This window comes from Coregonus clupeaformis, chromosome 31, assembly GCF_020615455.1.
Source record: "Coregonus clupeaformis isolate EN_2021a chromosome 31, ASM2061545v1, whole genome shotgun sequence".
In the NCBI taxonomy this organism is placed as follows: domain Eukaryota; kingdom Metazoa; phylum Chordata; class Actinopteri; order Salmoniformes; family Salmonidae; genus Coregonus; species Coregonus clupeaformis.
The window spans coordinates 34,400,789-34,415,745 of NC_059222.1; the positions used below are offsets into that span (position 1 = coordinate 34,400,789).

Consider the following 14,957-nt stretch of genomic DNA (forward strand, 5'->3'; position numbering starts at 1 on the left):
CTATGTAGTGAATAGAGTGCCATTTGGGACTCTGTTTAGGCTTTTCAGCACCAAGGGTAATATTCCCTGCATGTTGTTTAAATGTAACTGTTGTGTAGATCTACCAGCAAACACACACACACACACACAATCTCTCTCTCTCTCCCACTGGCACCGCAGCTACCACTGAAAATTCAACGTTTCTGTACTGTGGCTTCTCCTACAGTGTGGGAAAAAAGGATTGCCCACTGACAAAGAAATGATCAGTCTATAATTTTAATGGTAGGTTTATTTGAACAGTGAGAGACAGAATAACAACAAAAAAATCCAGAAAAACGCATGTCAAAAATGTTATAAATTGATTTGCATTTTAATGAGGGAAATAAGTATTTGACCCCCTCTCAATCAGAAAGATTTCTGGCTCCCAGGTGTCTTTTATACAGGTAACGAGCTGAGATTAGAGCACACTCTTAAAGGGAGTGCTCCTAATCTCAGTTTGTTACCTGTATAAATGACACCTGTCCACAGAAGCAATCAATCAATCAGATTCCAAACTCTCCACCATGGCCGAGACCAAAGAGCTCTCCAAGGATGTCAGGGACAAGATTGTAGACCTACACAAGGCTGGAATGGGCTACAAGACCATTGCCAAGCAGCTTGGTGAGAAGGTGACAACAGTTGGTGCGATTATTCGCAAATGGAAGAAACACAAAAGAACTGTCAATCTCCCTCGGCCTGGGGCTCCATGCAAGAGCTCACCTCATGGAGTTGCAATGATCATGAGAACGGTGAGGAATCAGCCCAGAACTACACGGGAGGATCTTGTCAATGATCTCAAGGCAGCTGGGACCATAGTCACCAAGAAAACAATTGGTAACACACTACGCCGTGAAGGACTGAAATCCTGCAGCGCCCGCAAGGTCCCCCTGCTCAAGAATGCACATATACAGGGCCATCTGAAGTTTGCCAATGAACATCTGACTGATTCAGAGGAGAACTGGGTGAAAGTGTTGTGGTCAGATGAGACCAAAATGGAGCTCTTTGGCATCAACTCAACACGCCGTGTTTGGAGGAGGAGGACTGCTGCCTATGACCCCAAGAACACCATCCCCACCGTCAAACATGGAGGTGGAAACATTATGCTTTGGGGGTGTTTTTCTGCTAAGGGGACAGGACAACTTCACCGCATCAAAGGGACGATGGACGGGGCCATGTACCATCAATTCTTGGGTGAGAACCTCCTTCCCTCAGCCAGGGCATTGAAAATGGGTTGTGGATGGGTATTCCAGCATGACAATGACCCAAAACACATGGCCAAGGCAACAAAGGAGTGGCTCAAGAAGAAGCAGATTAAGGTCCTGGAGTGGCCTAGCCAGTCTCCAGACCTTAATCCCATAGAAAAATCTGTGGAGGGAGCTGAAGGTTCGAGTTGCCAAACGTCAGCCTCGAAACCTTAATGACTTGGAGAAGATCTGCAAAGAGGAGTGGGACAAAATCCCTCCTGAGATGTGTGCAAACCTGGTGGCCAACTACAAGAAACGTCTGACCTCTGTGATTGCCAACAAGGGTTTTGCCACCAAGTACTAAGTCATGTTTTGCAGAGGGGTCAAATACTTATTTCCCTCATTAAAATGCAAATCAATTTATAAAATTTTTGACATGCGTTTTTCTTGATTTTTTTGTTGTTATTCTGTCTCTCACTGTTCAAATAAACCTACCATTAAAATTATAGACTGATCATGTCTTTGTCAGTGGGCAAACGTACAAAATCAGCAGGGGATCAAATACTTAATTCCCTCACTGTATTTGAATAGTTGCCTCAATTGGGAGAAACTGGCTTCATAAGCCATGTAAACCACTGGACTGACCAGTGTTTCTTATTACTCAGCAATCTGTTATACCTACACACGTCGTAGTGTGTGCCGTTTTGGACTCCAGTGCATTTGTAACAATGAGATAGCATCCCAGACGCAGCAAAAAACACATTCCCCATTAGTATGTGCTGAGTAACCAGTGATCTAAGATTCTGGGCCTGTAGTCAAAAGCATCTGAGAGTAGGAGTGCTGATCTAGGATCAGGTGGGTCTGCCTTATTATGCATTTTGATTTAAATGCTAAACTGATCCCAGATCAGCACTCCTATTCTGAGTTGCTTTGGGAATACAGGCCCCGAACATCACATCAGCATGCTTCACAAAAATTCCTGTTTCTGAGATGAAAGTTAATATCTAACGGTCTGTTTCTGCTTAGTTCTGAAATATATTCAACTCCACATCTGCTGGAAACCCGTACTGTTAAATCCATACTGTAATGTAGCATTATACGGTGGAACTTTTAAATAAAAGGATGAATAGAGAATAAAACTATAATTTTGGCCCAACTACTTCCTTGTTAAAAGGTAGTTGCATTACTTGACTTTCTCTTGCAGGCATGACATCATGCAGTCCAGTTTCAAGAAAGGGAAGAAAGAATAAAAGAAAGCAACGAAAGACAAAAAAAGTAACTTACTTTTTACATATATTTTATCTTTACAGTGGTCTGAAAATTCAATTATGGTGGCTACAAAAACATCTTATGGGAAAATGACTAGGCTATTATTCACCTAGCTTATGAGGAGACAGTGATTGAAGTGGAATCTAGCATTAGCCATTTAGTGGCCAGATGATTTACTATGATTAGATTGTTGATTACATTGACGAGTGACTCAGAGGACCAAGGTGGATTTAGTAACGTTGTCGGCTCGGATCCAAGAGGACCTGACCTTCCTATCCATGTCTGGGTTAGTCATCAGCAGCATGCCGCATTGTCATCACTCACACACCCACACACACACCCACACGCTAAATTGTCATCACTCAGAGAACGCTGGGTCGGGAAAATGTGTTGGATCAAACTCAGTTTCCTCCTCATCCTCCTCCTCTTCCTCCTCCTCCTCTACCGCTTCCTCCTCCTCCTCTGTGCTGTCACTGCTCAGTCATAATATTATCTCCACACACTTCAACTACCTCAACTAGCCGGTGCCCCCGCACATTGACTCTGCACCGGTACCCCCATGTATATATAGCCACCCTACTGTTATTTTATTTTACTTCTGCTCTTTTTTTCTCAACACTTTTTTTGTTGTTGTTTTATTTTTACTTTTTTTGTTAAAAAGAAATGCACTGTTGGTTAAGGGCTGTAAGTAAGCATTTCACTGTAATGTCTGCACCTGTTGTATTCGGCGCATGTGGCCAATAAAATTTGATTTGATTTGATTTTCCTTTCCCTCATCCTCCTCCTCCTCCTCTTACTGCTCAGTCACAGTGACACAAAAAGCAGGAGGTCATCTGTCTGTTATCAATTAAACTGTATCTATAAAGCCCTTTTTACATCAGCAGATGTCACTAAGTGCTTATACAGAAACCCAGCCTAAAACCCCAAAGAGCAAGCAATGCAGATGTAGAAGCATGGTGGCTAGGAAAAGCTCCCTAGAAAGACAGTAACCTAGGAAGAAACCTAGAGAGGAACCAGGCTCGGAGGGGTGGCCAGTCCTTCCTGCTGTGCCAGGTGGATATTATAAGAGTACATGGCCATTAAGGCCAGATCGTTCTTCAAGATGTTCAAACGTTCATAGATGACCAGCAGGGTCAAATAATAATCACAGTGGTTATAGAGTGTGCAACAGGTCAGCACCTCAGGAGTAAATATCAGTTAGCTTTTCATAGCCGTGCATTCAGAGGTCGAGACAGTAGGTGCGGTAGAGAGAGAGAGAGGGAGAAACAGCAGGTCTGGGATAAGGTAGCACGTCTGGTGAACAGGTCAGGGTTCCATAGCCGCAGGCAGAACAGCAGAAACTGGATCCGAAGCACGACCAGGTGGACTTGGGACGGGGACAGCCAGGAGTCGTCACGCCAGGTAGTCCTGAGGCATGGTCCTAGGGCTCAGGTCCTCCGGGAAGGGGAAAGAGAGAGCGAGAGAGAGATGGGAGAATTAGAGGGAGCATACTTAAGATCACACAGGACACCAGATAAGACATGAGAAATACACCAGATAGGACGCATAGACTATTGCAGCATAGATACTGGAGACTGAGACGGGGGGTCGGGGGACGCTGTGGCCCCGTCCGACGATACCTACGGACAGGGCCAACCAGGCAGGATATAACCCCACCCACTTTGCCAAAGCACAGCCCCCACACCACCAGATGGATATCAACAGACCACCAATTTACTACCATGAGACAAGGCTGAGTATAGCCCACAAAGATCTACCCCACCGCACGAGCCCGAGGGGCCCCAAAACTGGACAGGAAGATCACGTCATTGACTCAACCCACTCAAGTTGAGTATAGTGAAAAAAGCCTGGCAAGACGTGATGCATCCCTCCCAGGGAAGGCATGGGAGAACACCAGCAAGCCAGTGACTCAGCCCCCGTAATAGGATCAGAGGCAGATAATCCCAGTGGAGAGCGGGGAGCCGGCCAGGCAGAGACAGCAAGGGTGGTTCGTCACTCCAGTACCTTGCTGTTCACCTAGGGCTGTTACGGTGAACGTATTACCGTCACACCGGCGGTCACGAGTCATGAAGGCAGTCAAATTCCACGTGACCGTTTAGTCACAGTAATTAGGCTTCTCCAAGCTCTGATGCTGCTGATGGTCATTAGTAGCCTACCAAACTTGCTAACTGCCTGGTAATCAGCACTCTATTGTCCCTCTAATCACTCTGACCTCAATGCTAATGTGATCGAAAATCTAATCAAACACTTTGTGAGAGCCCATGAGCTCATATTGCGCAATCATTTCTATAGGCGATCCAATTGCATGAGAAAACAGAGTGATGGCTTCTTTTAAAAAGAGGAGGATCCCATCAGCTTTCTATAGGCTATAGGCTAGGCCTACTGTATTTATATCTCAACTTCCCTAATATTAAGCACATTGCTTGTCTTTACAGCAGGAGTATAGCCTACCTGGCTGGCATGAAAATGAACTACGGGAAAAGCGTCCTCCATTTGCTATTTAAGTGCATAGGTGACATGCCCCTATTTCGAGACAGGTGCATGATAATGGTCCATTCTAAATCAAAACAAAGTACACACATATTATTTAGTATATGTAAAGACAAGATTAAATCAATAATAGTCTGATGGGTGACAATCACTTGTGAATGATATATTATCACTTGTGAATGATGCCCAGAGTAAGGCAAGAAACAATGCATACCTTTTTCAAATCATAGTCCCACACCTCATGTAGCCTAGCCCATAGGCCTATATGTTTTGATCAGGTTTAAATCACAACTAAAGTGGCCAAATAACTTATTAAAATTAAGCACATTAATCTGCTTTACAATTGGTGTAGAGCCTAACTGGCAGACATACACAGCGCGTGAAAGTTTCAAGTTTGCGGAAAATAATTTTGATAATGGTGTTTTGCCGCTAATGGAATATTTGCGCTTATAGCCTACTACCGTGTGCGCATTGCTGTGCTTATAATGTGAAGAAATAGCTAAATGTTCTGATCTGTTGCGTCAGCCTCATTGCATAAAACAGGTTTTTGATGCTAGTGGTTGTATTAATTTGGGATCTATCGCATCCCACAACTGTCCCAGACTATGTTTGGAATTTATTTCTCGCACAGAAAAGAATAGGTCAACTTTTGTACTATGGGGGATAGTAGATTGACATAGGCTAGTGCTTTTGCTGTTCGTTAGGCCTACTCATCTTGTTGGCTGACGAAAAGTAAATGTGGACAGTTCTTACAATATCTTCAAAATGTGCCTCGGAATTGGATAAGGACTCGCGCAGTTCCGTCCCCGATGTCTGTCTTCACTTGTAGCCTGTGAGAAAGACCCGATCATGTGACGGAGAGCCATGTGGTGTTCAGAGCACGCAGCATGCAGGGAGAAGGGAATTACAATTATTATATTCAGCGCAATGGCCCAACGGCCACTGGCCGCAAAAGGCATGGATTTTTTTAGGGGGCATTACGGCCACACAAAGGGGATGCCGCCGGGAAATTTGAGGCATTATCAAGTGCTTGTCAAATTGGGAATGAGAGACTGATGAAGTGTGTACAGCCTGCGCAAAAAACAAAGCAGAGCTCATGCCTTTCATGCAACTTTTTTCAAATCATCATTAGAGTCGCATCATGCAGCCTTAGAATGTATTAAAAATCTAAACATATAGCCCAACGTTTGTATCACAACTAAAGTTACATAAATGACTCTAAATTAAGCATATAGGAGTACCTGTTTCTTTGTTAACCGCTCAACACAGAATAGCCGCATGTGCGCACTGAAATCGTTTGGAGAAAATATCCTTTCTATTTTATTCAGCTTTGTTCAATTGTATTCATTTTAATCATTTAGCACACACTCTTATCCAGAGCGACTTACAGTTAGTGAGTGCATACATTTTTCATACTGGCCCCCCTTGGGAATCGAACCTACAACCCTGGCATTGCAAGCGCCATGCTCTACCAACTGAGCTACACGGGACCAGTATTCTTCATACTATACAATACTATAAAATAATGCCATGGAATTCTAAGAAAAGCTTGTCTGCTTAATGAGTGTAGCCCACAGCCATATGGCATAGCCAGATCAGGACCTAACATAAGGACAACTCAGAGTATGCTGTCCTGTTCTTCTGAAAACACTTCTTCATATCATGCTTCTTTAGACCTGTCTAAAATAAATAATGGATTTATTGTGAAGTTGTAAGCTATATTACATAGATTTATTAGACTTTCTAATAAGGTCTGCATCAGTGGCTTGTAGGCTATGTGTGGAAGCCAGGAGATGCTAAATGTGTTTATGTTAATGAACGGTCAATTACCGTGAGACCGGCAGTTATTTACTTGACCATCACCGGCTGACGAAATTTCGTGACCGCCACAGCGCTACGTTCACCGTCACACCCCTGGGCCAGACTACACTCAATCATAGGACCTACTGAAGAGATGAGTTTTCAGTAAAGACTTAAAGGTTGAGACCGAGTCTGCGTCTCTCACATGGATAGGAAGACCATTCCATAAAAATTGAGCTCTGTAGGAAAAAGCTGTTTGCTTAGAAATTGTAGGAACAATAAGGAGGACTGCGTCTTGTGACCATAGCGTACATGTAGGTATGTACCAGTGGAGGCTGGTTGGAGGAGCTATAGGAGGACGGTCTTATTGTAATGGCTGGAATGGAATCAAATTACTAAAATGTAAATGTAAATAGAATCGTACCAAACACATCAACACACATGGAAACGTTTGACTTCGTTCCATTGGTTCCATTCCAGCCATTACAATGAGCCTTCCTCCTATAGCTCCTCCCACCAGTCTCCTCTGGCATGTAAGGCAGGACCAAATCGAAGAGATAGGTAGGAGGAAAGTCCATGTAATGCTTTGTAGGTTAGCAGTAAAACCTTGAAATCAGCCCTAGCCTTAACAGGAAGCTAGCTCTGGAGTAATGTGATCAAATTTTTGGGTTCTAGTCCAGATTCTAGCAGCCATATTTAGCTCTAGCTGAAGTTTAATTAGTGCTTTATCCAGGTAGCCGGAGAGTAGAGCATTGCAGTAGTCTAATCTAGAAGTGAAAAAAGCATGGATTCGCTTTTTTGCGTAATTTTTAGACAAGGTTTCTGATTTTTGCAGTGTTTGCGAAGATTGAAGAAAGCTGCTCTTTAAATGTTTTTGACATGTTCGTCAAAGAGAAATCAGGGTCCAGACTAACGCTGAGGTCCTTCCCAGTTTTATTTGAGGCTACTGTACAACCATCGAGATAAATTGTCAGATCAAACAGCAGATCTCTTTGTTTCTTGCGACCTAGAACTAGCATTTTTGTTTTGTCTGAGTTTAAAAGTAAAACATTTGCCGCCATCCACGTCCTTGTGTCTGAAACACAGGCATCCAGGGCAGGTAATTTTGGGGCTTCACCATGTTTCATCATCAGTGTGAGTGTGATTGTAGGTAGCCTAGCGGTTAAGAGCGTTGGGCCAGTAACTGAAAGGTCACTGGTTCAAATCTTCGAGCCGGCAAGGTGGAAAAATCTGTCACTCGTTTGGCTGGAGATGAAAACTGGGTGGTTCATAACCTTTGACTTTGTAAAACCATCTTGTTTTGTTTTAGCAACAAAGCTTCACTACGGCAGCAGAGCTAGTGTCTGTCAGCCTGTCTGTCTGGCTCACTGTCTGTTAATCTGTCTGCCTGTCTCTGTCTCTCTATCTGTATGTCTGTCCGTCTGTCTGTATATTAACATTCCCAATAACATTGACATTCACCTATTAGTTGTTTACACAATGTAAAATAAGGTGTTCACCCACACCACCAACAACATCTGTTATGGGCCCCTATGAGGACACCAATCATTAGGTTTGACTTATTTTTTGGTCTGATGAGATTAGCATGTGAAAGTCCAGGACATTCACACACACACAACATCCAACATTGTCCATTAGCAGAGAGCAAGGCTCAACTCAGTTCATTAGCCTGTCCTGCAGTAGAATGATAAAATCATTACACGCTGTTGCAACTAAATGAATGAGCATAGCAGTCCTTTCAGGAGAGGAGAGGAGGGGAGGGAGGGAACAGGTCACCATCCATCCGCTCTTGTCTGTTTCTTGTGTTTCGTTGGGTCGATAACTGTTTCCTCGCTTCCCTGTCTCACTGTCCTCCTGTGGTACATAATATGAATACACTGAGTATACAAAACATTAAGAACACCTGCTCTTTCCATGACATAGACTGACCAGGTGAATCCAGGTGAAAGCTATGATCCCTTATTGATGTCATTTGTTAAATCCACTTCAATCAGTGTAGATGAAGGGGAGGAGACAGGTTGAATATGGATGTTTAAGCCTTGAGACAATTGAGACATGGATTGTGTGTGCGCCATTCAGATGGTGAATGGGCAAGACAAAAGATTAAAGTGCCTTTGAACGGGGTATGGTAGTAGGTGCCAGGCACACCGGTTTGTGTCAAGAACTGCAACGCTGCTGGGTTTTTCACATTCAACATTTTCCTGTGTGTTTTAAGAATGGTCCACCATCCAAAGGACATCCAGCCAACTTGACACAACTGTGGGAAGCATTGGAGTCAATATGGGCCAGTATCCCTGTGGAACCATGCCCCGATGAATTGAGGCTGTTCTGAGGACAACGTGTTCCTAATGTTTGGTATACTCTCTGACATTGCTTGTTCTGATATTTCTGAATTTTTCTGGATTATGTGTGTATAGTTCTTTATTTTATGTGTATTGCTAGGTATTACTGCACTGATGGAGCTGGAAATACAAGCATTTCACTGCATCAGCGATAACATCTATAAATCTGTGTACGCGACCAATACATTTTTATTTGGAACTGTAACTCATTGGGCACCACTCCCATGTTGACACCTGGGAACCCTGTTTTGTTTTGTGCTGAAAGGAGCTTGCTCTGGGGTGGGGTGACACTTTGCTGCTAGACTAGGCTAGTTCCTAGTCCCTAAGCGTAGCAGAATAAATATTTGATATGTGATACTGCTTCTCTTTCTCTCTCAGCAGAGATCTCAATGGTGAGATGTTTGACATTCTGCATTCTCGTAAATCAGTATGTTTGTGTGTGTGCTGAACAAGGCATTTTTGCAACTAGTGGAAATATCTTGCATCCTGGGTAATCACACACACAAACACAACCACCCAACATGAACCACTGTGGATACCAGGACTGAGGCCGATGTTTGCACATGTATTGTGAAATCTGTTGTAAAATGTATTTAATGTTTAAAATGTGTATTATAATGTATATTACTGCCTTAATTGTTGCTGGACCCCAGGAAGAGTAATGGGGATCCAGAATAAATACAAATACAACACACCTAAATAAATCTAAGCAGAATCATGAAATGTCAGTACTGAATTGCCCTTTCAAACAGAGCAGCAATAGTAGTTTTCATTGGCATTCATTAAATCTCCCACTGTTTTCTCTCCATAGGTGTGTGCGGCGGTACGAGAACCACTTGAACCGCTGTCATCCCTGCACCGCAGCCTTTTCACCCTGTGGACGATTCATCGCTTCTGGCTCTGAAGACAACTGTGTGAGTGGTGGTTCCTTCCTACTTGTCCTCCTTCTCCTCTTCCTCCTCCCTATTCTCCTCTTCCTCCCCCTTTTCTTCCTCTTCCTCCCCCTCCTCCTCTTCCTCCTCCTCCTCTGTCGTCTTCTTCCTCCTCCTCCTTCTCCTCCTCCTCCTTCCTCCACTCCCTCTTTCCTCATCATCCTCCTTACTATGGAAAAATGTGACATGGGATGGAAGTTAAAAGGTTGGGGTTGAAATTCAGGTAGAGAGTCAGAGGTTAATGTAACTGGATTTCACAGGCATCCTCCCCTCCCCTGCACTAACCGTTTCTGACATATAAGTCTGAAATACCTTCACCTAGAGTTGTTTAATGTTAAAGTGACACATGACACATCAGGAAATGTCATGGAAAGCATCTCTGATATAGTGTCAATGGCCACCAGCCCTGGTCTGCACTAACCGCTCTAATATGTTGTAATAGCTGTAATACGTCTTAAATACCTTCAACTGTAGTCTGTTCTGTATGGTGGCACAGACCATCACCCTACGTTGTGATAGCTGTAGTAAGTCATGCACTGTAAAGGGGTTGCAATGAATTTGACAGTAACTTAAAGGGAGCAATGTGACAAGTAAAATTATGTATTTCATATTACAGTACACCTACAGCTTTCTATTACAGTAGGTGCAGTTGTTTTATGTTACAGTGACACATGATACATAATAATTTTATGGAAATATTTTTCCTGTGTTCCACAGAGAATAAGAAGCACTACCATTTTACACAACCTTAAAGACATGCTCTGGAACTTTGGCGACTACTAAGTACCTTTGGGCTGGATGTGTCAATGTGTAGTTAATGCATGCATAATCTATGAGCAGAATTACTGTCTTACCTCAATTAGCCACGAAATCCCTTCCATCAAAGTTTTTCTGGAAGCTGTGCTGTGCCATTTCCCCTACATTTCCTCCCATGTGGGCCAGCCCCCTAGCAATTTGAGTTCTAGCCAATGATATTCAGCCCCTCAATATTTGAGTGACAGCTATCAAGATGCACACACATCAGCAGAGCGAGAGCGAGCAATGACGTGGTGCAAATACAGTTGAAGTCGGAAGTTTACATACACTTAGGTTGGAGTCATTAAAACTTGTTTTTCAACCACTCCACAAATTTCTTCTTAACAAACTATAGTTTCGGCAAGTCGGTTAGGACATCTACTTTGTGCATGACACAAGTAATTTTTCCAACAATTGTTTACAGACAGATTATTTCACTTATAATTCACTGTATCACAATTCCAGTGGGTCAGAAGTTTACTGTGCCTTTAAACAGCTTGGAAAATTCCAGAAAATGTTCCTGTGGATGTATTTCAAGGCCTACCTTCAAACTCAGTGCATCTTTGCTTGACATCATGGTAAAATCAAAAGAAATCAGCCAAGACCTCAGAAAAAAAATTGTACACCTCCACAAGTCTGGTTCATCATTGGGAGCAATTTCCAAACGCCTGAAGGTAACGTTCATCTGTACAAACAATAGTACACAAGTATAAACACCATGGGACCACGCAGCCGTCATACCGCTCAGGAAGGAGACGCGTTCTGTCTCCTAGAGATGAACGTACTTTGGTGCGAAAAGTGCAAATCAATCCCAGAACAACAGCAAAGGACCTTGTGAAGATGCTGGAGGAAACCGGTACAAAAGTATCAATATCCACATTAAAACGAGTCCTATATCGACATAACCTGAAAGGCCGCTCTGCAAGGAAGAAGCCACTATCCAAAACCGCTATAAAAAAGCCAGACTACGGTTTGCAACTGCACATGGGGACAAAGATTGTACTTTTTGGAGAAATGTGAAACAAAAATAGAGCTGTTTGGCCATAATGACCATCATTATGTTTGGAGGAAAAAGGGGGATGCTTGCAAGCCGAAGAACACCATCCCAACCGTGAAGCACGTGGGTGGCTGCATCATGCTGTGGGTTGTGCTTTGCTGCAGGAGGGACTGGTGCACTTCACAAAATAGATGGCATCATGAGGAAGGCAAATTATGTGGATATACAGTGAGGGAAAAAAGTATTTGATCCCCTGCTGATTTTGTACGTTTGCCCACTGACAAAGAAATTATCAGTCTATAATTTTAAAGGTAGGTTTATTTGAACAGTGAGAGACAGAATAACAACAACAAAATGCAGAAAAACGCATGTCCAAAATGTTATAAATTGATTTAGATTTTAATGAGGGAAATAAGTATTTGACCCCCTCTCAATCAGAAAGATTTCTGGCTCCCAGGTGTCTTTTATACAGGTAACGAGCTGAGATTAGGAGCACACTCTTAAAGGGAGTGCTCCTAATCTCAGTTTGTTACCTGTATAAAAGACACCTGTCCACAGAAGCAATCAATCAATCAGATTCCAAACTCTCCACCATGGCCAAGACCAAAGAGCTCTCTAAGGATGTCAGGGACACGATTGTAGAACTACACAAGGCTGGAATGGGCTACAAGACCATCGCCAAGCAGCTTGATGAGAAGGTGACAACAGTTGGTGCGATTATTCGCAAATGGAAGAAACACAAAATAACTATCAATGTCCCTCGGCCTGGGGCTCCATGCAAGATCTCACCTTGTGCAGTTGCAATGATCATGAGAACAGTGAGGAATCAGCCCAGAACTACACGGGAGGATCTTGTCAATGATCTCAAGGCAGCTGGGACCATAGTCACCAAGAAAACGATTGGTAACACACTACGCTGTGAAGGACTGAAATCCTGCAGCGCCCGTAAGGTCCCCCTGCTCAAGAAAGCACATATACAGGCCCGTCTGAAGTTTGCCAATGAACATCTGAATGATTCAGAGGAGAACTGGGTGAAAGTGTTGTGGTCAGATGAGACCAAAATCGAGCTCTTTGGCATCAACTCAACTCGCCGTGTTTGGAGGAGGAGGACTGCTGCCTATGACCCCAAGAACACCATCCCCACCGTCAAACATGGAGGTGGAAACATTATGCTTTGGGGGTGTTTTTCTGCTAAGGGGACAGGACAACTTCACTGCATCAAAGGGACGATGGACGGGGCCATGTACTGTCAAATCTTGGGTGAGAACCTCCTTCCCTCAGCCAGGGCATTGAAAATGGGTTGTGGATGGGTATTCCAGCATGACAATGACCCAAAACACACGGCCAAGGCAACAAAGGAGTGGCTCAAGAAGAAGCACATTAAGGTCCTGGAGTGGCCTAGCCAGTCTCCAGACCTTAATCCCATAGAAAATCTGTGGAGGGAGCTGAAGGTTCGAGTTGCCAAACGTCAGCCTCGAAACCTTAATGACTTGGAGAAGATCTGCAAAGAGGAGTGGGACAAAATCCCTCCTGAGATGTGTGCAAACCTGGTGGCCAACTACAAGAAACCTCTGACCTCTGTGATTGCCAACAAGGGTTTTGCCACCAAGTACGAAGTCATGTTTTGCAGAGGGGTCAAATACTTATTTCCCTCATTAAAATGCAAATCAATTTATAACATTTTTGACATGCGTTTCTCTGGATTTTTGTTTTGTTATTCTGTCTCTCACTGTTCAAATTAACCTACCATTAAAATTATAGACTGATCATGTCTTTGTCAGTGGGCAACCGTACAAAATCAGCAGGGGATAAAATACTTTTTTCCCTCACTGTATTGAAGCAACAACTCAAGACATCAGTCAGGAAGTTAAAGCTTGGTCGCAAATGGGTCTTCCAAATGGACAATGACCCCAAGCATACTTCCAAAGTTGTGGAAAAATGCCTGAAGGACAACAAAGTCAAGGTATTGGAGTGGCCATCACAAAGCCCTGACCTCAATCCTATAGAAAAGTTGTGGGCAGAACTGAAAAAGCGTGTGCGAGCAAGGAGGCCTAAAAATGGGAGGAATGGGCCAAAAGTCACCCAACTTATTGTGGGAAGCTTGTGGAAGACCCAAGTTAAACAATTTAAAGGCAATGCTACCAAATACTAATTGAGTGTATGTAAACGTTTGACCCACTGGGAATGTGATGAAAGAAATAAAAGCTGAAATAAATCATTCTCTCTACTATTATTCTGACATTTCACATTCTTAAAATAAAGTGGTGATCCTAACTGACCTAAGACAGTGAATTATTACTAGGATTAAATGTCAGGAATTGTGAAAAACTGAGTTTAAATGTATTTGGCCAAGGTGTATGTAAACTTCCGACTTCAACTGTATCTGCACATAGGTGACGTAGTATGCAATTTCCAGCTCATGAGCACTACTTTCACTACTGGCTAAAAAGTATACAAAAGTACCGTAGAATATCTTTAAATATGACCAATGACCTGTTTTATGTCTTTAGTACATTCACCTAGAGTTGTTTGATGTTAATGTGACAATGGAAGCAAGAGGAATGCTTGGCATGGTAAGCGCAACACTGGTAAATCAATGGCTATGCGCAGTTCTGTGTGGTGTGAGGATCGGTTTAACACCTCCAGTGAAACCACATGTATGTGTGTGTGCATGCGTGTGTGTGTTTGCATGTGTATGTGTGTGCTTTCATGCATGCGTGCAGGGCCGGCTCTAGCCATTGGGGGCCCCCCAACGTCGTGGGAAAAACATTTTAGTGGCCCCCCTCTTGAGAAATAATATAATTTTAGAGTCCATTTCCTGCAATTCTACACATTTTGCCATGGGACATAGATAAAATGTTGCAGTGTCAAAGCACGTTTGCTTTAATTCTACTAATTTTGTCATGGGGCAGAGACAAACATTTGCAGTTTTACAGTTAATTTCCTGCAATTCTCCACATTTAGCCATGTCTTATACCATGTTATTATGACATCTGAGTGAGAGTGACTAACAACATCCCTGTGTGCCCTGCGTGATCGCTTGGTAATTCAACCATGATTACTACACATTTTGACAGCTGACTAGACTAATTTACCGATCTAAAAACATTTAGCTGACATGGAATGGGAG

The 14,957-nt window shown here is 43.2% G+C and overlaps 1 protein-coding gene across 2 annotated transcripts in view; it reads left to right on the top strand.

Annotated features, from left to right (window-relative positions):
* The window catches only part of wdr27 (WD repeat domain 27), a 150,635-nt gene that overhangs the window by 58,677 nt on the left and 77,001 nt on the right, over positions 1 to 14,957 (top strand). Inside the window, exon 23 of one of the 2 annotated variants that reach the window (XM_041849899.1) lies at positions 9,915 to 10,017. In XM_041849899.1, coding sequence (XP_041705833.1) covers positions 9,915 to 10,017 — 103 coding nt within the window. Of the gene's footprint in view, positions 1 to 2,406; positions 3,029 to 9,914; positions 10,018 to 14,957 lie in introns of those variants that run through there. The other variant, XM_041849901.2, reaches the window with a different exon arrangement.